Raw genomic sequence first — 11021 nt, forward strand, 5'->3', positions numbered from 1 at the left:
TAACCAACATATTCATACAATACCTCCGAGGTCTTCAGGGAGATCTCAACACACATGGAGCGTCCAACTGAAGGCAGCTGACCAGATAGGGCTTTCTTGGCTTCCTGGGTAACCTCAGGGATGTCCTTAATTGCCAAGTTAAACTGTAAAAGGCAAATGTTCCAATTATAAATGCTGAAAAAGCAACATTAATACCAGAAAAGCATCCCAAGCTCGCTTATCTATACCAGCATTAACAAATATAAAAAAAATGTTACTATCATTTTAGAGTGTCCTCCTGAAAAAAAAGAACCCAATGTTGCCTTTAATTCATCAAAAAGGTAAAAGGAAGAAATGTTTCATGAAGAAAGTAAAGCTCCAGGTTCCCCACAATGCTCCTACTATAACTAAAATCTGTTTGGTATTTGCGCACATGATCTTTGCAGAAAAAGAGAATTAGTCCCTTTCAAGAATCATTTTGGCAAACCTCACGTGACCAAATGCTGGTTTGCCCTATGCTGATCCCTGCTTAAAGTTCATCTTCATGCAAATGGCTAAATATACAGATATAAATAGGGGTGTTGTGTTGCCAGCTAAATGATTTGTATGTCCTTGGATTTCACAGCCCAGACAAACTTTGCAGCCAGCCCAGTTACCAGACTTCTCTCGACAGTAGTTAAGGACAACTGCTTGGTCACCTCCCTGTCCCTAGCCTGTGAATGGACAGTAAAGTAGCAACAACAGATTGATTCATCTCTCTGTTCTCCTCTGGTAAGCATGCTGCTTGTAATCACATGTATACACATATGTATTTGAGTTGTTTTTTTAATAAACACAATATGTTTTTTATATATATACAGATAGTCCCTGGGTTAAGGACATCCTCCTAGATACCAGGGCTTCCCTGCTCGCTGTGTGCAGAATGGAGGCTTGAAGGGGGGAGGGGGCGGTTTGCATGAAGTTTTGGGTGATCTTAGGGGGGTGAGCTCTTTCTGCAGCCTCTTGTAACTCTTTAATGACCAAGACAAACTTTGTAGTTACTTCTTTACATATCAAAGAACAGCTTGCTCCAGAAGTTAATAAATGTCCAGGCCCCATAAAGTTTTTTTTTGGCTTTGTTTGTAATTCGCTCACGGCGAGGATTTTAAACAGTAACTCACACCATGCTGCCTAAAATTATGTTGGGACAAAGTCTGTCCTAATTGCATTTATTAAAATAATGTACCTGATCCAACTTAAGAACAAAGCCACAGTCCCTATTTCATATGTAACCCGGGGACTACCTGTACTGTAAAGTTTAGCAGATTGGAGAGCTATGCTTCTGCTTGCATAGACTGTGAGGCCAACATGCAGAGAACATCGTAAAAATGGATCATGGGGGAAGTCCCTATTTCTTTAAATTTTTACCTGCTCAGGTATGACATGTCAGCAGAATGGAGTCGCACAGCTCCTAATATTGAATATTTCCCAAATGAGTCTATTAGGCCATAGGGTGGCCATCAACACAACATTTTTTTTCCACAGAAATGGTTAAATGAAATCACAGATTATGGGTTTATTGTCATTTTACATGAAAATAGTGCGCAGTGCTTCTATAAACTAACAATAAATTTATGCATAATGATTTAAAAAAGTCTTACCCAGTCTGAACCAGTAGGTGAGGAGGAAGAGCGAGTACATATCTTGTCTCCCAGTCGAGCTTGTACAATTACCTGGACTGTCTATGGAATGAAAAGAGTGTTAATATTCATCATGAGCTCAACAGTGAATTCATGAGTGACATAACTATCCAGGATAATTGTCAAAAATCATATTGTTACTCCTCTGAGCTAATATATATAAAACAGTAGTTCAGGGCGGACTACAGAATTCCTCCCACCTGTTATTATTTCACTTACAAACAGGCAAAAGAGCCTACATAGTTATAAAAAAAATTTATTAGGGTTGGATTACCCTTAGTCATAAGATGTATGATGGAGATAATAACAAATGTATTGAGAAACAAACTTTTGGATGAAGTATATGGATACTGTGGTTGTCAAACAATCACAAAAATAATTTGTGTATGTGCATTGGTCGGACCTCATCTGGAATATGCAGTCCAGTTTTGGGCACCAGATCACAAAACGAATATTATGGAATTGGAGAGAGTGCAGAGAAGGGTAACTAAACTAGAAAGAGGAATGGATGAGCTCAGTTATGAGGAGAGATTAGCTGAGAAGAGACGTATAAGGGGGGATATGATCACCCTGTATAAATATATAAATGTTCTAAATAGAGAACTCTCTTCCCAAATATTTACTTTGAGATCATTACAAAGGACAGGAGGGCTCTCGTTGCGTCTGGAGGAAAAGAAGTTTAAGTTCCGGATAGGGAAGGGATTCTTCACTGTAAGGTCTGTGAAAATGTGGAATCGGCTTCCTCAGGAAATAGTTTCAGCAAGTTCTATGGATTGCTTTAGGAAAAAGCTGGATGCTTTCTAGAAGCAAAGAATATAAATGGAGATTAAAGCTTTAAAGTAAAAGATAACAGAGACTGTTGATCCAGGGAACATCTGATTTCCTCATGCCTGCTGAAGCAAATTGTACCAGGGTTTTTTGCCTTTCTCTGGATCAACTATGTCCATAGGGTTTTATATCTGGGATATGTTTATTTCCCTAGTAGTTGAACTTGATGGACCTTTGTCTTTTTACAACCTGACTAACTATGTAACAACTATTTCCATGGGATTAGATCACTGCCAGGAATGCCTACCTTATGTAGAAACACAGTATTGTAAATGACTTTTATTTACCTTCAAAGCAAAAAATTTGACAAACTTGTCCAAGTCCTTGCGGTCTTGTGGGCTGAGGTCGGAGTCCATCGTGTCTGTAGACCTAAACAGGAGAAATCTGTTAACCGGACCACAGGGAGACAAACAGCAAAGTGTAAAGTGGCTCATACAATTCTATGGTTGGTACAGATTGTTTGAACTTATTGAACATGTTTATTGGTATATTGAATAGATGAAAATTAAGCATTTTATAGCACATTTACATATTATTTTTTGGACATTCATTAATGTGGCTTGAAAATCTAGAATGTGATAATTAAAACCTAACCAATGTTCCTACTGGAAAATGTAAATATAGGCGTCTGACATGAGTTTCAATTGTTTTCCATTATAAGTTTTTGGACCTCTTAGATTGTAAGCTCTTCTGGGCAGGGTCCTATCCACCCCGTGTCTTTGTCTGTATTTGTCTGGTATTTGCAACCTCTATTTAATGTACAGTGCTGCGTAATATGTTGGTGCTATATAAACACTGTATAATAAGTGGACACGGGCCAAGGAAAAGGATCAGGGGAAGTGTTTCAAATGTACAGCCAGGCAAAAGCGACCGCTGAATGCAAGTGCGGGATGTATTTCCTCTGGTTTTATTGATATAAGCTTGGATGATAATCATCAAATTGCATTGCTTATTAGTATAGGTGCACCTCACCTATTGCATATTTATGTTATTATCTAGACCAGTGTTCTCTGTACCAAGATTCAGTGGAACCCTAGGGATACCTACACAGAGGTTGCTAAGGGTTCCTTGAGTAACGGGCAGTTTGTTTGACACCAATGATCTTTTTGACCATCAGTAAGTGTGATATTCCTCCTACTTACCAGCCATGTAGGAGGCATTCTTCCATTGATCACCACACTAACGTACTGTAAGTTGTGGATATAGTAATTATAGCAGGACATCGCTTCTCGGCCTTTTGGCTAAGATCAAGTATAGTACCTAATCCTTCCAATGCTCAGAGTGGAACGGCACTGTATTCCTGGCAAGAATGCAGTGCACTAGTACCTCAGTTAAGGACAGACTACTTGATGGTGTAGCTCTGTAAGGGCCGCCCTATCCTAATTCCTCCGGCTAGCGTCCACCAGAGAGAGGCATGGGGCCTGCCCTGAAAAAGAGCTCCCAGATAGTGGACTGTCCCGCTGGTTGGAGTGGGGAAACCTTGGTCTGGCTATCAGGTCTTGAGAGCTGCCAGAATCTCGCTTAGTGTCGTCCCCCTGGAGTGGCGTCCTAGGGGTAGCTTAAAATCACTTTGGGCCCAGGAACCCACTGTGATTTTAGCACATCGCCTCTAATTTGCATTAGCACATATTCTTTATGTATTTTTATGTTTTGTCACTGTCACTGGTGTGGTATTTGTGTGCCACTTTTTGATGGAGGGTGCTATTCCCTTATGGGCTAACCCTGACGTCTTGGGGAGTACTTTGGTTTAACAGCCAGGTACTCTCCCTTACTGGGAGTGTCTCTTCGGGCCTAGTATCTGTTATGCAGTTCCATAAAAAAGCCAGAAAGGCTAGTAGGTCCATTTCAGCTTCGGCTGGATGGACTCAGTACCCAGCCCTCGTCAGGAGCCTCGCTTCGGGGGGGTCTGGGGAAATTGGGTGGCCCTTCCCCTTCCTCTTTCGAGGAGGGATCACAATAGTACCCCAGTACACACAGTTTTGTGTGGTGTTTTTGCACATACACTTTTTTATCGAGCACAGGGTTTTTCTTTAGTGGATCACGTTATGCAAGATTCAAAAAAAAAAAAAATTATAGCAGGACAGAAAGTTATTTTAAGTGTTCCCCCATGTTAAAAAAAGGTGCTCTAGGTGATCAATTAAATTAGATGTATTTACTCCAGGAGAAGAGCTGCCTGCACCAAATTGATGGAACCTTTATCTGAATCCCCAGGTCAAGACAATAAGATTGCCCAGCGACAACCCACATAACCAAGTAAACTTTATTATTTAATCATTACTTACTGAACTGACCCAGAATTATATTTAGCTATTTAAAAAAAAAAAGACATTCCCAAAATGCACACTTATGCATTTCTATGACAGGGACATAGAGAGTAGTAAAGCCAGGAAATATTTTATTCCGAAAGCATATGGCAATGGCAGCCTTTACATCCCCATTATGACAGATTCCCTTTAAGTAATAAACTCTTGGTACTTGGGAATTCACTCAAGGAAACTTGTTCTAGACCACCTCAGCACATTCATGCATATTATAATAATCACAATCCTCACAAAGGCTCCGTGGTCACTAATTAACACTACATATGGCCTGAAGGTGATATTTAAGAAGAAGCTATAACTAGGGCATCTCACACTGGGACAACATCAGCTTACATTCACACGTTTTGCCTTCCTTCCTATGGGGCCGACTGATGCAAGGCTCAGCTTTTTGAAGCCAACCTTGCCATGCTCAGCAGTTTAGCAAATATATACCCCCAGGCACTGCAGAAATCTAAATATTCGGTAACATATTTGAAGAGAAAGCTCCGAGAGGACTCCCCTGAGTGCACTGGAGTAATTAATTTACCCTTATTAATTCTCAGCAATTCTACGACTGAAACATTAAAGACACGCAGAGACAACATGAAGGAACATGAAAGGCTCAGAGACCTGGCGTACCCTGTCACACGGAACACTGTGTTCCCTCACTGAGCACATCCAATGGCAAAGTACACAGCTGTGAAGAATGTGCCCATGATGCCAATAATAATTATTGTCGAATTAAAAGAAAACAGAACCACAAGAAATACTTGGGATGCCATTGCTGAGATCCTTTAAAATAGTGGCTGTCTGGCTTTCTTTCTGTGGCACTATTTATTGAGCAGTGACCTGACACAAGTAAGTGAAGTAGAAGTGTACATAATATCGATAACTTCTGATTGGCTGTAAGTGCATACATTAGCAACCTGCAAAATCAAAAACCGAAATGACTTTCAGAGAGAAGAACTAATAAGCAAGGACTGAATGTTACCTGGAAGATGACAGGAGCTCTGTGCTCAGAGAACTTCTTAGATTTGGGTGGTCAAAAAGTGGATACACAACACATGCCAATTTTATTTTTACCAACAGTTGTTCTCATAGGAATCTGGTAACCCAGCGGTCCCCAACCTGTGGTCTGCGGCTCTGGCTGGTGCTCCCCCCAGCGTGAAGGACCCTGGTTGGGGGGGGGGGCACACCGGCCAGTGCCGGGAACCATGTCTTCCGTATGCATCGCAGGCTCAGGGCAGTGGGTGGGTTGTGTCTCTGGACTCCTTTGAGTGATACACAGGTCCCCGCACATGCGTGGTCCGGAGTCCGCGTAAATTTAGTGGTCCGTGACATCCAAAAGGTTGGCGACCACTGCGGTTACCCCTATAATTTTGTCAGCTTTCTATGCCCCCCCCCTCTTTACTGGCAAGGTGAACGGCCTCGAATAGCAAACTATAGCTGCTGACATGTGAAGGGGGTACTAATTATCATGTTTACAATGTAGCTATTTAAATATGTTACTGACTGGTTGAAAGTTTCTTTTTTACATACTGATTTTAACCGCTTGCTGCAATGAGTGCCACTTGGCTCAAGTGTTACACTGCCCCTTGGCTCAACTCCCAATGCAACTATGTAGTAGAATTTTATTTTGTGATACCATTATTACTTGGAGAGATCATTATTCTCTAAATATATGGCCTTTAAGTACAAGCCCAGTTGGGCTACGGCAGGCCTTAAGTTTTTCCACAATCAAACTTTTTAGCTCACTATATATTAACTCTCATGCACCTATTCAAAATTACATCTTGGGATGGCCTCTATTAGCGTCAAATTACCAGTTTTTGGAACAAGCTATGCATACTACTCCCCAAATTACTGGGCTGACCTAAATTATCTATCCCTGCACTATACCCTTGATCCCTCCTGCTTTACCCTCGCACTTTGGACAACTCCTATATTAAGCACTGGGTGAAAGACTTTTCTGAAGTTAATCTCGGGTTATAATTTAGTTTGCAAGACTATCACCAATGATTGATGGAGGCAGACTCAAATTGTTGCATCAAGCTCATCTTGGTTTCAAATGTTCACAATTGCCAACGGATAACTCAGGCTGCATATTCTGGGATAAATCATGGTAAATCATATACCATGGGAACCTAACTATGAGATCTTCTGGCACCCCTCTATAACTATCCACAGCTGACAGTACATTACCATGGTGGTCAGTGGAAAGAATTCCTATTACATTGCTGGTCATTGAGAAGAATGTCACCCTTACAGATAGCCAAAAACATCACTGTCACTTAATGTCACTTAATCTGACCTGAGAAGCACAAATTGCTAATTGCTTAAAGAACCCCTAGCAACCTGTGAAGGAAATCTGGTTGAGAAACACTTTAATAGATATAGAAAGTACAAAGTATTTTCCAAAAATACACTTTTAAGGTAAGGTGATCTATGTTTTTTCTTGGCCATACAATTCATTTGGAACCAAGTGTTGACATACATTGATTCCACCACTATGATTCTTCTTCTACTAGACCAGACCTCTCCCCAGCTTTTTAGCTGGGCAGACCACTTGGCACTTTTCAGCAACCATCCAGCTGGTATCGGGTGGTTACTGATGAGTTGGGTCACAATACAGGGGCCACCACCCGCCTACAATTTCTTCCCACCCAGCTTAAATGGGCAGAGCACTGTAGACTCCTAATTATTGTTATTCAATCATTAGGACAAAGCATCCCCCCCCCCACCACGTGCAGGTTCACATGAATACTTCTTTGTCTACTGGCTGCAGGCGAGCCATAATGATGATGGAAATGGAATCTTCTCAACCCCCCACTACATTGCAACCATTGTCTACAGATCTCATGTACATTGAAAATCTTGAGGCCAGCTCTGCCTTGGATATAACAAATTGAACGTTTTGTTACATCCTAAACTTTTTCCAGAAGAAAGCCATATCAAATACACGAGCAGTTATGCCATCTATGGCAGTAGTCACCAACCTTGTCGAAGCTCCCAGACCACTAAATCAAGGCCGCGCATGCGCAGGGAGCCGTGTGTCACTCGGGGAATGACACTTTCCCCAGAATGACGTCATCAGGGTTCTCCCCAGGCACTTTTAGCTGGGCGCACCACCCGGCACTTTTCAGCACCCACCCGGCTGTTTTTGGGTGATTACCAAAGAATTTGGTCACAATACAGGGGCTGCCACCCACCTAAAGTTTCTTCCCACCCGGCTTAAAAAAATTTTTGGGTTGCGCACTGGCCATGATGCCAGAACCCAACTACTCTCCCATCCCAGGCTCTGACCTACATGGTAAATTCTGGGGGGACAGTAGTGCCCAGCTGTGGACGCAGCAAAAGTTGTCCCCCCAGGATGTTTAGAAAGCAGATCTAAGCCTGTGATGGGAGAGTGGGCTGGTTGTGTCCATATGGAGGACAGAGCCACGGACCACCAAAATTTTCACGCGGACCACCCGTTGGTGACCGCTGATCTACGGGGTACAATTCAATTTGAAAAGCTGATACTGGTCCTTGTAGGAATACGAATGCTCTGTCCTACCATCAATAATATTACACAGTATTTATATAGCACCATCATATTACTCAGTGCTGTAAAAAAAAGTCTATAGTCATGTCACTAACTGTCTCTCAAAGGGGCTCACAATCTAATGTCCCTACCATAGTCATCATCTGAGCCTGTACTGTGTTTGCTGCCTCTCAACTTGTTGAATGCTAATAGTGGACTTGCTTTTTGTTCTATGGTGCACCAATGTAACCCCCCACCCTTTTTTTTTCCTCTTGTATCTTTCTACTGCTTTATTTATCCTAAAAAATAATATATGTATTACAAACAAAAAGTTTCTGCTGGCCATGCCCCTTCCCATCTTGCCACAGCCCCTGAAGGGAACGGGCACTACGCTGGCACTCCATAGCGCAATGTAGCCACAAACAGAAAGATGGAGACTAGCAATATTTACAGATAGGTTTCTGCATAAATGGCAGGCTAGAGAAACTCTCTCTTCAAGCGGACTTCTCAACATAATATATAAAAGAGAGACTAACTCTTATATAGTGCTGATCTCTGTGCATGAGTGATATTGACACCACTAAAAACTCTTTTCGGGGGTTACTTTATTGCTGATGGGGCTGTAATACCCAAAAGGGAACCCACAGTGATCCATACGTCACTAGGAGGCTGTGGGCTGCTCCTTGTGCGCCATCTTCACCTCTTCTTCCTTGTTCTTCCTACGTTACCCGATCTCGTGCCTGGGTCAGGTGACATAGGAAGAAGAACAAGGAAGAAAAACGTGCAGATCTTACTGCACATGCATGGGATCTGCACATTTTTCTGTTCTAACGAAAAGGCCCCTTCTCAGACATGTGCAGAGGGAGCACCCAAGAGCCTCCTGGGATGCATGACGTAGGTACGGGAGGCTCTGTGCTCCATTTATTCTCGATTGCCCAGTATTAGGGGGCGGTGCTGCACTTTTTTTTTTTTATTAAAAAAGGGTGTTGCATATAAAAAACAAACAGATTTTTTACTTTACATAAAAGTGTTGTCTACCCTTTTATGTAAAGTGAAATTTCTAGGTTTTGGTACTCTAAGACGTCACCTGATCTCGTGCCTGTGCAGTGCAAGATCAGGTGACGAACCTAGAAGGAGGAAAAAAGATGGCGGAGGAAAAAAAAAAGCCAAGCCAGTGCCAGTCTCGGTTTGTGGATCGAACGAGGGCTTGTCTTTGGCAAAGCAAATTATTTTTTTTCTGCTTTTGCATCACTGGGGTTGCAGGTTTGAATCCCAGCCACTGCATGGAGTTTGTATGGGTTCCTTCGGGTATTCTGGTTGCCGTCTACATCCCCAGAACAAAATAAAAATGAATTGGCTTCTCACAATACCAAAGGGTCATTTTGAGCCCTCTGAGGGACGCTCTAGAATATGTTGGCGCCATATTTCTAATAACAATAGGGAAAATAGGAAGTGGGGAGGTCAGCAGGCAATGTTTTAGTGATTTGAGGTGACATACCCCTTCAGGGTTCTCAGTGACCCCACACAAAGGCCCCAATGCCCAGCACAGCTCACCTCTTCTCATGCCAGGGCAGCTCCTGCTCGTCTCTATGGTAACCGAGCCAGGGCCTAGCTCACCCGCACAGCCTCCGCTACTCCCGTCCTTCGCCCTCAGCTGTCCCCCAGTGACTGTCACCTCAGGGCCCGGGCACTGGCCGCCTTCTCTGCCTCACATACGCTGCACAGCCCTCACCGCCGCCATTACTGTTTGTGTTTTGCTGAACAGCTGAAGCCGGCTGACGATTCTCACTCGCACATTCTATTAAATAAATAACTCAAAATAAATAATTCAAAAACACCCCAGCCAGCCTCAAAATCAATGTCATGAATGCAATATGTGAATGTGAACGCAGATTTGATGGAAATTATTTTTTTCTGGCTGGAGTTTAGTCGGAGGTGGTGGAATCTGCAGATGTGAATCGTAAGAGTGAATGTGAGCTGACAGAGCCCCTCCCCCAGGTTGGCTGTGCTGTGAGTATGGGGTGAGCTGTATTCATGGGGCTATTGCTGGCAGAGGAAGGGATGGGGTTAGGTATTTGGTCCCTGGAAATGTCTCTGCTTGTGTGGCACATTCACTATGAAACCACAGGCTTAGGAAGGTTTGGGATTTCTATTGTATGCATCTAAAGTATTGCCCTATTAAACCTGATGCCAGATAAGTACTCTGCTAGGGGGTAACTGGGCACTGCGAGGGTTTGATGTTTGTTTTTGTCTGGGGGGTGTAAAAACAAATTACATCTAGTTACCTTATTTCTATTGTTTGCCTGTGGTGTTATCATCCCATGCGGGCTCCCCCTGTTGGCCATCATTCACATTGCTCCTGTGGCCCCCCACACATTTCCCCTGTGGGCCTTCGTTCCTCCGCAGGCTCCCTCTGTGCGGGATCCTCCTGTGCATTGTTGGACCCCTCTGTGTTCCTCCTGTGCGCCGACAGTTCCCCACACATTCCCCCTGTAGCCTTCATTCCCCTGCAGGCTCCCTCTGTGCCCCGCTGGTCCCCACGTTCCTCCTGTGGGTCGTCGTTCCTCCATCGGCTCCCTCTGTGTACCGCCAGTCTCTTATGCACTGTCATTCTCCCCACGGACTCCCCCTGTGTGCCCTCGGTCCCCTCGCGGGCTGCTTCTGTGCCCATCCATCCCCTTGCAGGCTCCTCCTATGCTCAGCCAGTCCCCT

The 11021-nt window shown here is 43.4% G+C and overlaps 2 protein-coding genes across 8 annotated transcripts in view; one reads left to right on the plus strand and one right to left on the minus strand.

Moving 5' to 3' along the window:
• ATG13 (autophagy related 13) overlaps nt 1-10082 on the minus strand; it is a 28364-nt gene extending 18282 nt beyond the window's left edge. For 3 of the 6 annotated variants that reach the window (XM_072422022.1, XM_072422021.1, XM_072422020.1), the window contains exons 1-4: nt 9864-10082; nt 2774-2855; nt 1620-1700; nt 24-143 (exon numbers count right to left, since the gene is read on the minus strand). In XM_072422022.1, coding sequence (XP_072278123.1) covers nt 24-143; nt 1620-1700; nt 2774-2842 — 270 coding nt within the window. In that variant the 5' untranslated portion in view covers nt 2843-2855; nt 9864-10082. The remainder of the gene's footprint in view (nt 1-23; nt 144-1619; nt 1701-2773; nt 2856-9863) is intronic. The other 3 variants (XM_072422026.1, XM_072422025.1, XM_072422023.1) reach the window with 2 other exon arrangements.
• Nucleotides 10083-10252: 170 nt separating this feature from the next.
• The window catches only part of HARBI1 (harbinger transposase derived 1), a 4604-nt gene continuing 3835 nt past the window's right edge, over nt 10253-11021 (plus strand). Inside the window, exon 1 of one of the 2 annotated variants that reach the window (XM_072422027.1) lies at nt 10253-10319. The gene's annotated coding sequence lies outside the window, so the exon portion shown is untranslated. Of the gene's footprint in view, nt 10331-11021 lie in introns of both variants that reach the window. The other variant, XM_072422028.1, reaches the window with a different exon arrangement.

This window comes from Pyxicephalus adspersus, chromosome 9, assembly GCF_032062135.1.
Source record: "Pyxicephalus adspersus chromosome 9, UCB_Pads_2.0, whole genome shotgun sequence".
NCBI classification, from domain to species: Eukaryota; Metazoa; Chordata; class Amphibia; order Anura; family Pyxicephalidae; genus Pyxicephalus; species Pyxicephalus adspersus.